General features: G+C 31.5%; 1 protein-coding gene and 1 long non-coding RNA gene across 4 annotated transcripts; one reads left to right on the plus strand and one right to left on the minus strand.

Moving 5' to 3' along the window:
• Window positions 1–3,805: 3,805 nt before the first annotated feature.
• On the minus strand, window positions 3,806–8,268 carry LOC145823791 (uncharacterized). The gene is made up of 2 exons (XR_014365892.1): window positions 8,128–8,268; window positions 3,806–4,739 (listed from the first exon to the last, which is right to left on the minus strand). It is a non-coding gene; the product is annotated as an uncharacterized LOC145823791 (long non-coding RNA).
• On the plus strand, window positions 7,367–15,165 carry LOC114265004 (putative caffeine synthase 2). Of its 3 annotated transcripts, none has more exons than XM_082923291.1 (4): window positions 7,367–9,262; window positions 12,502–12,900; window positions 13,476–13,748; window positions 14,563–15,165. In XM_082923291.1, exons 1-4 carry the CDS (start codon window positions 9,254–9,256, stop codon window positions 14,908–14,910), a joined length of 1,029 nt encoding a protein of 342 aa, XP_082779417.1. In that variant the 5' UTR covers window positions 7,367–9,253; the 3' UTR covers window positions 14,911–15,165. The 3 variants fall into 3 exon arrangements, with proteins under 3 accessions (XP_082779417.1, XP_082779424.1, XP_082779414.1); XM_082923298.1 differs by having other exon boundaries at window positions 12,614–12,900; XM_082923288.1 differs by having other exon boundaries at window positions 7,367–9,211.
• The last annotated feature ends 2,986 nt before the right edge of the window (window positions 15,166–18,151 follow it).

The raw sequence follows: 18,151 nt of genomic DNA on the forward strand, positions 1-18,151 counted from the left end.
TTCAAAAATCTGTTTCTCAAAACGATTTGCCAGATTTGGACTCTTTGGTTCAGATTAAGAACCGCGACAACAAAAATCGCGAGTCCGAACTGTAGCAGCAGGGTCCCCCCTCCGCGGGCTTGTTACGGCTCCACACTTTTTACAAAGGGAGTAGGGTAGAAACCCTCTAGATCAAGTGCTCTTGAAGGGAGAAGGGGTGTTTTAGGTAGAGAGTGTGACGAATCTAGGGTTTGGAGAGAAATGGAGATGAAAAAGTGATGTTCTACCCACTACTGTGAACTGATAAACTCGAGGCTCGCTCGAGCGAAGGAGTGGTTGCTTAAGCGACCCGACACAAAAGATCCTCGCTCGAGCGCAATAAGCGTCGCTCGAGCGAACAGTGCGAGGCTTCAGGTCTGCAACCCAGAAGCATGCTCGAGCGAAGGACCGTTTGCTCAAGCGAAGAAACCCAAAACATAGACCTCGCTCACTCGAGCGCAGGAAAGTTCGCTCGAGCCAAGAATGACAACCTTTAGGTCCAAAAGAGACGCAAACTCACGCTCGAGTGCAAGACCTATTGCTTGAGCGAAGAGACACACCACTCAAAGCTCGCTCAAGCAAAGTAACCCTAGCTTGAGCGAAGAAACTAAAACACAAAGCTCGCTCAAGCGACAAAAACCTCGCTCGAGCGAAAACACCAAAATCTGGACAGCAACCATTTGTTTCAAAACACACCCAACCTGTTCCAAACCTGCCCAACACATCCCAAAACTTGAATACAAAGAATTAAGGACGGAAACCAGATGAACACTTCAACAACCAACCATGGAACCCGAGTTCAGAATACAATACATGAAGGGAGAAAACCAGAATCGCTATAAGTTCAAATTCCAATTTCAACCAGTTCGTAAGTATGCATTACAATGTTAAAAGATACCTCAAATGTTCTTTTCTTTTTCTTTTGTCAATCATTTCTACTTTTAAAGTACTAGTAGTAGTAGTAGCAATTAACTTGATGATTCACCTAATTTCTTGCTGGTGAAATTAACTTGGAGTATCATCTGTCCATTTTTTTTTTCTAAAATAAATAAATAAATTCCTCTACATTGGTTAAAAAAATTCTTCCTGAATGAGACTTAAGCTTGAGACACTTTCTCACACAGGGAAAGCATTATAATTTTTTTCAAGTAGGCCAAATGCCAATTGTGGATGGCCATATTTTCTAATTTGTGTTTATTGTGTTTGTTTTTTGATTGTTGCCTATATGTCAATTAAATTGGCTTAGTGAACCTTTGATAGATTGAAACTGAACATGAGCGATACTATTTCTTTTGCAATAGAATTGCTTCAAGTAATGTCACTTGGCTAGGCAAGTAGTAAAAGTTTAAAGACATGTTTGAGGATTTTCGGAGACTACTTTGTAATTTATTTCTGTGGAGTTTTATAGAGAACCTAGCTTAGAGGATGTAGTGCACCCTTACTTACAGTAAGGCATTTAGGTCTCTTGATATAGAGGAATTTGGATATATGGCATCTAGATTGTAGTGCCAATTTTGCAAGTTCTTTTTTTTATTATTCACTTTGGCTATGTTTTCATATAGGAATCTTGCTAGTAAAGAGTTTATAATTATGTGAGTTGACTTGGGTTGTGATATTCATTCATTAAGGTTAAGTAAAAAGTATAATAAAAAATTGGGTTGTGATATTCATTGATTGAGGTTAGGTAAAAAGTATAATAAAAAAACTTAATAGTTGCTTATAGAACTCTGAAAAAACTTATAAGAAACTGGGTTGTCAATGTGTTTTTGGACTTGTGTTGCTATCAAATCTGAAATCCAACCACTACTTTGGACTTGTGCTGTTATCATAACCCAATCTGCTAGCTTGCTGGATAACAACATTCAATGATATAATACCTTGGTACCTATTAATGGTGTTGCATGTTTTTGGACTTAGCATCAACATGGATTGTCCTGAGGCTTATCAGGGATGGTTTTGAAGCGCCTCTCTGTAGAACTTCCTGGCCTACTACCATTGGTCGCCCTTCAGGTCTCTTTCTCTCTCTCATCTCTCTCTCTCTCTCTCTCTCTCTCTCTCTCTCTCTGTGGATTTTGGTAAGGACCCATTTCTGATATGTGTGTGGTGTTATGTTCACAAAGTGTTTGAATTTACAGGTGATTATGAATATATATATGTTTTGATGAAGGACAGCAATGGTGGTGGTGATGAAACAGTGAGGTTGATAGTGGACATGGATCTCAGGTCTCAGTTTGAGCTAGCAAGGCCTACTTCAACATACTCAGAGCTCACAGCTTCTCTGCCTTCCATATTTGTTGGGAGTAAAGAGAAACTAATGGAGATAATATGTTTGGTTTGCTTAGCAAATAGCATCAACAATTTTCTCAAGACTACTCAGAGACGGAATTTAGATTTGATTGTATTGTTCAGCTACTGCCAAATTTAGGGGATGTTTGTTATAGCTTTTTGTTTTTTGAAAAGAAAAAAAAAATTAAAATCATGAAAACTTGTTTGATAGAAGTATTGTTTTCGTGTTCCTATATGAATTGTTGAGGCTGTGCCTCAAAGTTATGTTCTTTTATAGTTACCTTTAAAAAGGAAAAAGTTTTGATGATTTTTTTGGCAATTATCCATTTTAATGTCCTCTAGTTGTTTCTCTATTTTATTTTATTTACTAATTTTGCTCTCATCACAGGTCTATCCAATTTGATCAAATAGCATTCAGGTTATAAAGAATAAATAAGACGAGGAAACGCTACATATGAACCATATATATCTTTTAATTAAAAAAAAATTAATTTTAATTTTTTAAATCATAATTGGAAAAAAAAATATCATAATTAAATACAATATGAGGTATAACTAAAGAAATTATGAGTAAGAGCTAGGCTTCTCTTGTGAACTCAATATCAAAATTAAAAAAAAAACAAATGAGGTAACGGAAAAATGTGCCAAATTAGGTACTAATTATATTAACTTCCATTAACGAAATAAATTTTTCAAAATTTAAAGTGAAGAAAATGACAAAATTATCAATTTTTATGTTCATAATGGCAAAAATGACAATTATACAGCAAAAAGTTATTTTACAGCTTATTTATCAAACACTATTCTGCTTCTTAAATCCATAATCCCACAGCTGCACCAAACAGATTATCAGCTTATGTTCACAGTTGTAAGCTATAATCTGTTAAGTTATAATTTATAATCACTTTCCCGCAGCTCTACCAAACCGGGCCAAAGTAGAATTATCAACATGGACAAGAAATTATTTAATTTCTATGTTTGTCAAAAACATGGTAGATAAATTATTGAACATTGACATTTAATTAATTGTCTTTTAAAATTTTAATATAAAATTAGTAGGTCCTACAATTTAGACAAATCATTATTATTTTAAAACATTATTTAGTGTGTTTGATTTTAGTTTTTTTAGATTTAATTTTTTTAAATTTAATTTTTTTAATTTTTTTGTGTTTCTTTATTTTTAGTGAATATTTCTAAAATTTTAAGTAGTTTTTTTTATTTTTTAAATGCACCTTACTTAGATGTATTTAAAAAGTAATTATATTTGTAAAAAAATATTTTAAAAAATTAATAAATATATTACCCAAAAGGCAATCCAAGAGGGGGTGAATTGGATTTCTATAAATAAAAATTAATAATACCCCAATAAAAATAATTAGTACAACAAATGATTAACTGAGGATAAATTGATGAATAACAATTAATGATTAATCATAATGAACAACTTTAATAGTGTAAGCAGCTAATCACAGTAAATAGTTATATCAGTTAAGTAAAGAGATTAGGGAAGAAGAAACAAACAGATTTATAGTGGTTCAGTTTCAACCAAGCCTACATCCACTCCTCAAGTTTCACTTGAGATTTTCCACTATCTTCTACCTTCACAAGAGCGCCACCAACCTCTTTACAAATGGAGAAAACCTCCACAGATTTTACACAGACTTTCCAAGTTCTAAACCCTGCACTCCTTAAGTAATTTTCAATCACTCTCAAGGAATCAAAAACACAGAATGTACCACACTCTTACAAGACTTAATGAAGGTGTTTTTGTTTTCAAAGAAAGCTACAAGGATAATTTCTCAAAGATAGATATAAAATGTTGAAGCTCTGTATGTGTATTAGTAAACCTCATACAAGTAAATGGGCTCAAAGCTATAAAACTCAATGTATAATTTTCGAGAGAAAAATGAAAACCAGATGAAGAACTTCTCAAATGATCAGAGAGAATGAGATTAATGAAAGATCAGAAATATTTTCTTACTTGTGTTGTTGCTATCTTTCTTCAGCAGGAGCACTTCTATTTGTTAAGGAGAAATTCATTGACCATTGTCTATTGCTTGTGTTGAGAAGATTGAGTGAGATTTTGGTTAAAAGATGGGTCTGATTAATGACAAGAACATTTGAAAAAGATGGGAAACTTGCATTTCCCATACATGATTAGATGTTGAAAGACGGGTCTGATTAATGACAAGAACATTTGAAAAAGAGCTGTTACAACACAGAGTGGTCGTCCGCCCAGATGCACCAGATGAAGTTTTGTTCTTGGTGGTCGTCTGCCCGGACGTCCTCCCGGATGTCCGGTCAAGTCCCGGTTGTCAAGGATGACTGCCGCAGTTGTCGAGTATACTGCTGGTTTGACAACCGGAGCAAAGTTGAGCTGAAACCACCCACAGGTCAGCCGCCCAATGTCCTCTCGATTGTCCACCCGGATGTCCCTACAGAGAAAAAAAAGTTTGCTGAAAATTGGCCTGACCGGTTAATCGCCTAGTCGTCCGATCGGTCAACCGACCGATCGACCGCCCCCTCAGTTGGCTACTCTCCTTTTGCTGCAGCTTTGAACTGCTGCTTTTATGTTGCTGCTTTGGGTTGTTTTGCTATCGTTTTAGGGCTGATTTACCATATGTTTTTGAACTCAAAAAACAACAAAATTAGAGCATCAAATAATCAATTAACCTAAGATGATTTAAGGAACTTAGATCAGGCAAGATTGAATTTCATTTTGATCTTCAAAAATAACATTATGATAGGATAGATTAATATGAATAATTTGAGATATGTCAATCAAATTAATTCTTTCAAATAATCAAAAACATAATCAAAACAAAAACAAATTATCAAAATCAAATATGTCTAACAAAATGCATAAGAATACGAAAAGTATACTGAATTTTTGTATTTTTTTTATTTATGTTTTTGGTAATTAGTGAATTTTTTAAAGACTTTTTTACAAATATTATACTTTTTAAGTATATTTATGTTAGGTGTATCTAAATTTTTTTAAAAAATTGCTTAGAATATTAAAAAAATTTAGTGAAAAAAATGAAAAATAAAAAATTTCAATTTTCTGAAAAGTGAATCCTGAAAATTCAAACCAAACAAACTAAATTTGTTGTTAGAGTATTAAATAATTTCTCTATAAGTGTTTGTCAATTTTAATACTTCTTTTAAAGTCTTAAGATTGATATTTAAACTCATTAAATTGGATCAGAATTATTTTTTAAAGTTTTTCTTTGATGGGTTGGATTTGGAAATGTTTCTTCCTGCTCGCCCTAGCATGATTATTAATATATATATTATGTACATGTAAAATTTTACTATAAATACTTCTTTTCGTATGTATTCTTAACTTATATTATACTTTTAAGTTATACAAATTTCTTTTTCAGTTATGATTAATTTTTTTTCATTAGTTGCGATCTTATTTTAGTTATGACTCATAAAATCTTTGGTATATCTCATGTATTATTTGGTTATGACTTTTTATTTATTTTTTTATTTTATAGTTATGACTATAAAGTATGAAGTTATGTCATTTTTTTTAGTTATAAGGTGCATACGATACATACCCTTTAAATCTTTCTTGTATGTACATATGTACATATTAATATGTGTATATATATAATTTACCAAATTTTACTTTTTTTAAATAAAAAGATATACTTAAAATGAAAAATGTATTTATTTAAGTTAATATTTAAGATGTAATGACTAAATATTAAGGTGTAATTTTAATTAGCTCGATTTTGATTTTAAAATTTTGACTTTGTTTCAATTTGGTCAAATGGATTACAACTCTTAATATTTTTTTTAAAAAAAATATGTATATAAGTGTCATGTGTCTCAAAATTATGAGACACAGTAAGTTAATCTCAACTAATTTAGTGATAATTTTTCTTCAAAAAAAAAAATGATATTATCAATTTGATCAAATTGACGTAAAATCTAAAATTAAGAATCAAAATCAAATCAATTAAAAATGTAAAAACCAAAATAAAACAAAAGATAAAATATAAGGATATCGGCCTAATTTACCCACAAAATTTATAATTGTTTATATGAGTTTTATAATTGTTCAGGATCAAAATCAAATCATTTTTCAGTTTTATAATATTTATAATTGTTTATATGAGTTTGTTGGGCAAGTTCGAGATTGTACTAGCAAGATTGTAAGGCTAGCTTGGGAGGGTTTGAGTTTGTTTAAGATATAATTTTTAAATTTTTTTTTTAAAAATTTATTTGGTTTAAATTTTTTGAATTTTTTTTTCAAAATCACTTTCTTTTTCGTATACATCAACCAGTCACTTTTTCTCTCTTCTCTTTCATTGTTAATCATTTTTTTCTTTCACACACATCTTCTCAAACTTCAATAAAATATCAAATCATCTTAAACTCCAAAACTATTTTCAAAATATACAACAAAACAAACAAAAAAAAATTTTAAACTCTCTTTGCAAAAAAAAAAAAAAAAAAAAATTAAAAATTTATCTGAAAACAAAAACCAAACACACCCTTTTAGTTTCAAAAGCTGAAAAAATTATTTAGTGTTATTGGACGTCACGTGGCGTACTACTCACCAATAATAATATATCATGTTTCTATTATTTTTTAATCATTTAATATAAAATTACAAGTCTCATTTTTTTTTATTAATTAAAACACTTTTGTGGTATCACGTGACAATTCCGCAAAATCAACCAATAATTCCTCTCCAAGTCGGGCCCGGGTCAGATTTGAATTAGGAGTTTTTTTTTTTTTTTTTTTTCCCTAACTTAGGCGTAGCCGAACACACAGACTATAGATAGGCTTTCAGGCCATTATTCACATCTCTACTGTGGTAGCTGGCCTCTTTGCTATGAAAATTACTTTTCTGTCGAGGCATGGAGCTAGCTACTATCAAGCTTTGTTGTTGCTTTCTTTCTTTATTTTTTGTTCCTGGTTGAATTAGTGGAAAGAAGAAGAAGACTTCAGCGAGTATGGCAGAAACTATAGCAAAGAGGCCAGCTGCCACAGCAGTGATATGTACTCATTCAAAAACAAAATTGCCCTCTTGGTTTGGTTTGGTCGGTGAGTTATTATTGTCTTGTGACCGAATTGATATTACAGGCTCCACACAAAATGCAATGAACCAGACACCCCCATCTCCACCTTCTGATTGGGCCCCATCAACCATCATCCCCTCTTTTTTGGATTATATTACTTGGATATATAATACATTTTCTAAGAAATTCATTACATACACACCCAAAAACAAAACAACAGAGAATGAATGGCCACAAATAAAAGCATCATATGGTGGATCCAAACATGATCATCACGTGGACTTGAAAGGGATGGCACGACTTGGTGGTACAAAGCTGCGAGTGCTGCACCGATGAATGGGCCCACTCACAATCAAACAAAAATTAGCAAAACATTAAATCAACCTCTCTCAATGCTTTATTATTTTTACATGTGTTTTATTATTTTTACATGTGTGGACCCTAAATGAGTGGTTTACTTACGTGGTCATCCCAAGCGCGGTCCTTGTTCAATTTCACATTTTCACATCTTCTAAATTAATTTTACAAATTAATTAATCACATTAAATTAAGGCTACTTCCTCATTTTCTCAAATATTACACTTAACGCTAAATGTCATCAATCATACACAATAACATCATTTTAGGGACCACTCATACACTTGAAATCTCAAAAATAGAAAATCCCTCTTTTATACATTTCAATTTCAAAGTCTAAACTTTCCAAAACTCCCAAACAACACTATTTATACAAAATACATAATATTTATGTTAAAACTCATGGAAAGGAGTAGGTTATCCATACCTCAAATTTCGGAACTCAAAGGAGAAGATGAATCAAGCAAATGGTGACTCCAAAAGTAGCGAAATCAACTTCTATTCGGATGGAAAATGGAGGTCTTGAGAAGCTCCAACACTTTAATGAAAGCACAAGGATTGGGTCTCACTAAATTAAGATCAAAATGTAGAGAGAGAGAGAGAGTATTCTAGAGTGAGAAGCTCTCAACCTAGGGTTTTGGAACGCTTTAGAGAGAGAGAGAGAATCGAAAAAGTGATTCAAAATGTGTCAAAAAAATTGTGAAAAAATATTTTAAAAAATTAAGAAATACATAAAAATGTACTAAATTCTTGTATTTTTTTTTTATATTTTTTGGTATTTAGTGAATTTTTAAAAGATTTTTTTTACAATTTTTTTACTTTTTAGGTATATTTTTGTTAGATGTGTCTAAAAAGTAAAAAAATAGCATAAAATATTAAAAAATTCAGTAAAAACAAAAAAATACGGAAAATAAGAATGTAGAATTTTTTGAAAGTTGTTTTTAAAAAATGGGAACCAAGCAAAGTGAGTATGTTTGGGATGATTTTTTGACTTTTTATGAAAAGATGTGCAAAAAGTAGAGAGAAAAGAGAATTTTTGACTTTTTTGTATGAATTATGGCTTTTTAGTTATTTTAATAACTTTTTAGCTAAACCGGCTGCTCCCAAATGAGGCCTTAGTGTTCCTAGAGCAAGTTTGATTTTTATTTTATTTATTATTATTATTATTATTATTATTATTATTATTATTTTGGAATGGAACAAAACTAGAAAAGCACTAAATAATTGAAGCGCAAACACATCCTTCGTTCTTTCATAAAGGACAACATGGCCGACCACATTGCAATAAGCTAAAATAGACAACTGATGCAACAAATTCGAGAGAAGAAAAAGAAAAGAAAAAAAAAAACAAATAATAAAGGAAGACGCCATTGCCATTGCCATTGCAGTTGGCACCACACACAACCTGTGTGAGAGAGAGAGAGATGATGATGATGAAGGAGGTGAAAGAAGCGTTGTTCATGAACAAGGGAGAAGGAGAAAGTAGTTATGCACAAAACTCTTCTTTCACAGTAAGATAATGTTTGTATATTTGTATAGTAGCATTACTCTTCATGTTCATGGTATGTCCAATTCTCACTTCTGTGAAAATTTCTGCTAACTCAACAATTGTTATTCCTTGCAACTTGTATCGAAGTTATAGATTTTGTTAATCAAATAACAGTTTTGAAGTTTTGTTGCATTGTTAGGTCCTTTTTTTTTTCTTTTTCCACTCACTAAAATAATTGTGGATCAAACTTTATTCTTTTAGGCCATGTTTGTTTGTGTGGGAATGTGTTTGGGACTGGACTAATAGTCCAATAAAATTATTAATCTGATATTTGGTTAAAAAATTGAAGCATGGACTATTAATCCATCACGATATAGTATTCCATATATGATGGACTATTCAATCCCAGAGTAGAATATAAATTGGAGAATTAATCCAAAGTCTGGATTAACTCATCAAATGGCCAAATTAACCATGACTATATATATATATATATATATATAACCCTCATTTAAATATTTTAAAAATATTTGAAATATTTAAAAAAATTCCAATTTTTTTTTTTTAATTTGTAAATATTTTAAAAAATTAAGAATATTTTCAATATTTAAAAAAAAAAAACCAAAACAATTTCAAAATGCAACTAAGAACATGATATTGACATATTCTTTGCTAGAGATGATCTAAGAACAATAACATTATTATTTATAACAATTATGAATGGCAGTAATCATTAATTACCACCCTAGACTTTTAATTCAACATGTCTATAATTGTATTCTGTATGCATCTTCTCATAAATATATTTGCTCCGTTTTCTATATTTTCTGATTTCATTATTTTTCTAAATAGCTGTATTTCACAGTTGAATGATTTTTGATATTTTTTGTTCCAGAAAAAAAAGTTAAATTTTTGTTTAAATGAATGTATTTTTGAATTTTGGGCAATGAATGGTTGGATGATTAAAATAGTAGTGCATATTTTTTAATGGTTGCTTGTGTATATAAATTTTATAGTGAAATGATTTTTGATGTTTTCTGTTAAAAAAAAAGGGGGTTAAATGAATACTTTTTTGAATTTGAGCAATGAATGATTAAAATAGCAATTCATATTTTTTAATGATTGCTTGTGTAAATATAAATTTTATAGTTGAATGATTTTTTATTTTTTATTTTAAAAAAAAGTGAGGGTTAAATTTTGTTCCAATAAATATTTTTTTGAATTTGGGCAATCAATGGTTAGATGATTAAAATAGCAGTGTATTTTTTTTAACGGTTGCTTATATATATATATATATATATATATATAAATTTATGGTTGAATGATTTTTGATTTTTTCTATTAAAAAAAAAGTAGGTTAAATTTTGTTCAAATGAATCGAAATGAATGTAGAACAACAATAGCGAAATTTGCTTTTTAAAAATTATAACACATGCTAGTGCAAAATTTTACAATAATTATACTAGGGTATTATGGTCAATATATTGGATGTCCCATTTCCGGTCATGTTTTATCCATATCAATCCCCTCAAACAAACATCGGATTAGATAATATTTTGTTAATCCCTCCTTATAATCCTAACTCAATCCAAACATAGGATATGGTACACAATCAAAAGGAATTTGTAATCCTAAGACTATTAATCATGGAAATACTAATCCAACCTAATCTAATCCGTCCAAACAAACATGTCCTTAATTTTAACTACAATAGAAACTGTAGCCATGTTACTAATAGGACAACTTGATAAGTCACCGACAATAAAAATAAGTCGTTGATAGTTAAAAATCGTAATCATTTAAATTATATTCATATCATTAAGATAGAATGATGTAGCAAGTCATTGATAATAGCATGACACGACAAGTCATTGATTCATGTCACTCTATAATATTTTTGTTTGTGATTTTACGTCTATTTTTAATGAATTTAATAAACAAAAAAATAGATATTACAATGGATCATATGCGACATTGATAGAACTCCCGATTAGAGAATTACAAGCAAATTCTAAAACTCATATGTACTTAAAAGACTAAAAATAAATCGTCTGGAGTGAAATTGAAAAACAACACTCCAAGACCTGTATTATAATTTTACAATTCAATTACTCGGCTAATTTGTCACAATGTGCATATTACAATCACATGTTAAATCGCATCTTAAAAACATAATTTTAATAAGGCATTGCAAGATTGAAATCGTATCTTCAACCTGTCACGTTGGCACCCTATGCAATGCTAGTGGATGCTTGAGATGGTCATATCACAATGAAATCATATCTTTAACTTGCGATTTTATATTGAAATTGCATTTTGAAAATAGGATTTAAAAAAAAAAATGCACTAATTTGCTAAATTGTTTGAAAAGTATAAGCATATTTATAAATAATTTTGTTTTTTTCCAATATTTATAAATTAAGAGAAAAAAAATGTGCGAATCTTTAGTTTGATAAGTAACAACTCTATCATTCACACCGTAAAAAGTACTTAAATAATGAAATGTGTGAACCATATTTATTTTAAATTTAACATACATTATACAAGTTTAAATTTACAATACAATTTAATACTTTTAGGCCATGTTTGATTCACAAGACTAATAGTGAAGGTATTAATAATGTCATCAAATTAGTATGATATTTATTATCCAATTGGATTAGTAGGATAAATTATCCTATTGTCCATTGTTTGATTTGCATTAGATAAGAAAACATATGAATGTACGATTACAACTATATTTATCTTCTTTTCCAATCTTGCCATCCATCAATGTTTCTTTACAATCTTTACTTTATCAAAATTTCTTCATAAACGTGGTTTTGAAAAAAATTATAAATTAATAAATAAAAGAAAAATACAAAATACAAAATACAAAGGCCATGTTTGGTTTGTTTTTTATTTTTATTTTTTCAAATATGAACTAATTTGATAAAATAAATATCAAAAAATATTTTTAAACTTTTAAAGATTATTTTTAGCCTTCTAAAATATAAAATTATATAAGAATAATAAGTGTTTTTAATTTTTAGTCAAGGGTAAAAGAGTCTCTTTGTTTCATGTCCCAACTCAGGATATATAATCCCACCCCTATCCCATTACTAATAATCCTACAAATTTATTGGATTAATTATCCATTGGATTAATAATCTTGAAACAAAATTTTAAAATAAACACAGGATTATTGGGCTCATAGATTAATAATCTTAATCTCATACTCTAATCTTGTCAATCAAACATGTCGTAAGTGATATGTGCTCAGATTCATATAACTTTTTCCGGAACAAACGCAAAAGTTGTTCTCTCTTGCAGCAAACAGTGACCTCAATGACAATGCCAGTGCTAGAAACTGCAGTTGAAACCCTCTTCTCCAAAGATTTCCACCTTCATCAAGCTCTTAACGCAGTGGACTTGGGTTGTGCAGCAGGTCCAACCACGTTCACAGTGATTTCTACAATCAAGAGAATGATGGAAAAGAAATGCAGGGAATTGAATTGCCAAACATTGGAACTTCAGGTTTACTTGAATGATCTTCCTGGAAACGATTTCAATACCCTCTTCAAAGGCCTGCAATCTAAGGTTGTTGGTAACAAATGTGAGGAAGTTTCTTGTTATGTGGTGGGAGTACCGGGGTCTTTCCATGGCCGGCTTTTTCCTCGTAACAGCTTGCATTTAGTTCATTCCTGTTACAGTGTTCATTGGCTTACTCAGGTTTGTACATCCATTTGTTTCAACTAGTAATTAACCTTGTACTTATCAAATTATCCTATGTTAATTCCTATCACAATATGAGCAAAGGAGTTAGATGTTGGTCACATATTGTGATGGACACATGAATAATTTTCATTGACCATGTCATGCCACTAGAGAAAGATCAATATTTACTCTAACTATATGACGGTACTATATGTATTTATTTGTATTTGTTGTATGGATACATATAAAAGTTTTTAAAAAATTGGAAAATTATTCAAAATATGTAGACTCAAAAAAATGGGCAATATAAACCCGTGTAAAATGGTCATTCTCCATGTCTTTCCCAATGTTTATCGAAAATTTCATAAAGTCTAGAATTTTCATATGATGGGCTTGGTGCATGTGCAACTTAATTAGGATGTGTTTCTTAAGCAATGAATGATGGTTCGATCCTACTCTCTTTTTGTTAATGTAGTATCATTGTACTACTTGTATAAGTTGTATTATTTATTTCATATGACCCATTTGCTTTTGACATGTAATAAGCTTGCACACTAACCATTTCAATGGTTTCTTTGGTGAAATAAAAGGCACCAAAAGGACTCACAAGCAAAGAAGGCTTGGCATTAAACAAGGGGAAGATTTACATATCAAAGACAAGCCCTCCTGTTGTAAGAGAAGCCTACTTATCTCAATTTCATGAAGATTTCACAATGTTTCTCAACTCTAGATCCCAAGAGGTGGTTCCAAATGGTTGTATGGTGTTGATACTTCGTGGTAGGCTATCTTCTGATCCTTCAGACATGGGGAGCTGCTTTACTTGGGAACTATTAGCCGTAGCCATTGCTGAATTGGTTTCACAGGTAGCTGCAATTTTTAACACTTCTTTACCATTAAATGTCTTCGTTTGATGTTCACAAGCTCTTACATACCTCTAGAACACAATTTTTCTAGGCCTAAAAATGGTAAAACATGCAAACTATAAATCGAAAATTCCCTTAGGTGCCGTCCACAAAGGTCTGATTTCGCTTGTTATATATTTTTTGTGCCAAATCTCTCATTTCTCAAAGTTCGTTTCAATCATTCGTCATTATTCTCAAAATTCGTTACATACATATATAAACTATTCTTTAATTGAGTTAAGATGAAATAGTTATTAGCCAAATCAAACCAAACCAAGCCTTAAGTCTCATAAAATGGGATTGGCTTCATGAAATAGTTATTAGCATTTTACAAAAACGAGTATTCTTCATTGCTCTCAAAAAGCATTTCATATATATAAACTATGCTTTAATCAGAGTTAAAATGAAATTATTATGAACATGTTATCACATTGACTCATATTTTACCCTCTGAAGGTAAAATATTCATAACTCAAAAACGTACTAAGAGTTTGGTTCTCAAACCAGTTTGATTCTTAAAGCTTTCCAACTATTTCGGATCATGAAAAACAGAGTTCAATGTGTCCAAAATTAATAATTTTTTGTTTAATTTTTCTCCCCAACATTTTAAAAATATAAGTCATCTTGATGCGTTCTTTCCTTTAAAATGATAAAATCAATACTTATCCCATCATTTGTATATATATATATACATATTTGGCATAGCATTACCCTAAAATTATTTGCTTTATTTATTCCAATCTATTGATTTTCTCTCTTTCCTTCGCGATAATAGGGATTGATAGATGAAGATAAATTAGACACCTTCAATGTACCTAGCTATTTTCCATCACTTGAGGAAGTGAAAGACATAGTGGAGAGGAACGGATCATTCACAATTGATCATATGGAGGGGTTTGAACTTGATAGCCCAGAGATGCAAGAAAATGATAAATGGGTTAGAGGGGAAAAGTTTGCCACAGTTGCCAGGGCCTTCACAGAGCCTATAATTTCAAACCAGTTTGGACATGAAATCATGGACAAACTATATGAGAAGTTCACTCACATTGTAGTTTCAGATTTGGAAGCAAAGATACCAAAGATCACAAGTATCATTCTAGTGCTTTCCAAGATTGTTGGATAGTTTTTTAGTGTTGTGAAATAAATTGTAGTCCCCATCACATTTATGCTACTAGAGGGTTGTGCCAATGTATTGCACAAGAAGATTTGAGAAGGGTCAAAAATAGAAAGCTTTTTGCTCTTGTGTGGAGAGAGAATGTTTTCTTGATTTAAATCTGTGATACCCAAATCGTAATGCAAGGAAGAAATGAGAAGTTGAACATGAATTTTAATTTCTTTACCTTATGTATGTATGGAATTAGTGGTTGTTTGCTAAAAATAACGTCTCCTCCAATTATTGTAATGTATTAGGATGGTTCTTGCAAAGAATTGTTTGCTCTTTTTAAATCTCAAATTGAAATATTTTATCAATAGTATCAAAGTCATATATAATAGCATTTCATTAATTAATTCATGACTGTGCATGTTAAGTGTATTTGTCTATGAGTCTTTTGAAAGAGAAAAAAAAAAGAAAAAGAAAAAAGAAACTCACATTCAGATGTAGAGGAAACCACGTGATAAGGATTTCAAAGGTTAGAATTGATATGTTTTTAATGTTGATGGTTTAATTTGAAACAATTATGAGTTTCTTTGTTTCAGTGTCTCTTATGCTTTGCTACCTATTTGGGAACCTCTCCAATGTGGTAATGTTGCTGGTTGTTCCTTCTTGTTGTTCTGGATTGTATTGATGTATTATTTTTTATATAATATTCCATTGTTCACTAATACAATTGGTTGCACTTTTTTTTTTGTTGATCAAAACAATTTCAAACAATGTTACAGATGTCAAACTTTAGGTTTTTTTTTTTTTTTCCTAATAACAATAATCTTAGCAAAAGATTAATAAAAATGAAATCCTGAATTGCAAGAGGTTTTGTTTGATATTTTTTCAAATTAAGAAAATTTAATCACAACAAACTAGCAATTATATTTTTGAGTAATGCCAAGATATAACTAAATTTTTATATCAAATTTGCTTAGAAAATTATGTGTCATTACTATTTTTAATGTAATAGACCTTATCTCCACATTCATTCATAGATCATTTTCATGGCTAGACATCATTCAAAGTTCAAATTCCAAATCTTGAATACAACAGGCACAATCTCATTAATTGGAACAAACATGAAATGATCTATCCAGCAACAACAATATGTGGGACCCATCCCTTGTGAGAGGATTGTATCCCATTCTTAGTTTGATTTTTGTATTCTTAACATTACTGTTTTGATTAGTATGGGTGCCATTGAGTGCTAGCCCAAGTAGGAAGAAATCTTGGAAGCCAATTGTTGATAAGGTCAAGCTAAAGCTCACTGGATGGAAAAGAAGGCTTTTATCATTTGCTGGTAGGTTGACTTTGATCAAGGCTGGGTTATCCAATTTGCCAGTGTACTATCTCTCTTTATTTAAAATGCCAGCAGGAATAGCAAAGGAGATTGAAAGAATTCAGGCTGCTTTTCTATGGGGAGGACCAGATTTGAAGAGGAAATTACATTTGGTGAAGTGAAAGGAGGTTCCTAAGAGCAAGATGCAAGGAGGGCTGGGGGTTCGAAGAACTAGAGACTTTAATGATTGTCTCTTGATAAAGTGGTGGTGGAGGTTTGCTAATGAAGATGAGGCTTTATGGAAGAAGCTGGTCTGTAGTAAATAGAATCTAAATGGGGGAGTATGGTTTCTAACTTTGAACCAAAGTAAGAGGGCATCAAAGTTGTGGAGTGATATTTTAGCTGCTATAGAGCACAGGCATATGATGTTCAATTTTTTCAGAATCAATGTTCAGATTAGCGTGGGTAATGGGAACAAAGTGAGGTTTTGGCAGGATAAATAGTGTGGTGATGGTTGTTTCAAAGAGAAATTTCCCAGGTTGTTTAGGTTATCCAGTGATAGAGGAGGTTCTTTAAGGTCTTTTGTTGAAAAGCAAGATAGTACTGGTGGTTGGGAAATTCGCTTCAGAAGAAATTTATTTGTTTGGGAGAAGGAGAAACTCAACAAGCTTAGAGAGGAGTTATGTCTGGCTCCATCACTAAATAGGAATGAAAAGGATAAACCAGTTTTGTTAGCAGCACAATCTGGTCAGTATATTGTTTCCACCCTCTATAAGTATATTAGATTTGGAGGCTGGTGAGCAGTCTACTGTTAGTAAATTGGTATGGGTGAATTATCTCCCATCCAAAGTGAAATTCTTTGGGTGGCTTTCATGGAAACACAAGGTGAAACCATCTGATTTTCTGCAGAGGATAGGAATTTTGGATGGAAGTGTGTCTTATCAATGTGCGTTCTGCAATAATGAGCTAGAAACAGTTCAACATGTGCTAATCTTATGCCCTTTAGTTTGGAGGGTGTGGACTGATTTGCTGCAGTGGTGAGGAATTCAATGGGTGGTTCCTGAATCAGTGGAAAGGTTGGTACAATGGTGGGATGGTAACAGAGTCAAAAAATCTGAGAGGAGAATTTGGATGGCTTTACCTCTGGTTGCCTTGTGGCCTTTATGGAAGTATTGAAATGATTGCTTGTTCAACGGTATACAACCAATGATGGGGGAGCTGAAGGAGGCAATCATCATCAAATTAGCTATTTGGTTGAAGGCTTACTTCAAAGAGTACTAGTATTCTATTTTTGACTTTTTATTTAATTTTTCTCATATTAGAAAATGTTTAGGGGGCTAAAAGCTTACAGATTTTTTTGTAAGCTTGGGTGTTTTTGTTGTTTCTGTTGTTCTATTGGAATCTTTCCAACTCGATTTCAGGGGTTTGGGTTGGTGTTGGGGTTGGTGAAGATGGGCTACTAATGGTGTACTTGTTAATGATGCTGGTTCTACTTGGTGAAAAGGAGTATATACTCTATGGTGGTTGATCTGTGTGGGCAGTGATCCCTTTCAATTGGCTGTTGTTACTGATGTTCTTGCTTTGATGTCCATTTTCTACTGATATGGGTTGCTGCTGGTTTTGTGTGGGTAATGATCTTTTAATTGGGCTACTGCATCTGATATTTTGTTGTTGTCCTGTTTTATTATTGTGTCTGTTGCAGATGTTATTTTGTTGTTGTCCTGTTTTGTTGTGTTTGGTAGTTTTGGGTTATTTGGTATGTATTAGTTTTGGTTAGCTTTTACTTGGTTGATGTTGATTTGGGTGTTTGTGGTTGGTTCCTCACCAACTCTTGATGGTATGCTAGCATATGATTTGGCAGTCTTATTGGTGCCAACCTAATTGGGATTGATTCGGCTCGCTATGATGTTTTTGCACTTGTAACGCCCTCAAAATACAGTA

This window comes from Camellia sinensis, chromosome 1 (genome assembly GCF_055761805.1).
Source record: "Camellia sinensis isolate YWXY chromosome 1, ASM5576180v1, whole genome shotgun sequence".
Lineage (NCBI taxonomy): Eukaryota > Viridiplantae > Streptophyta > Magnoliopsida > Ericales > Theaceae > Camellia > Camellia sinensis.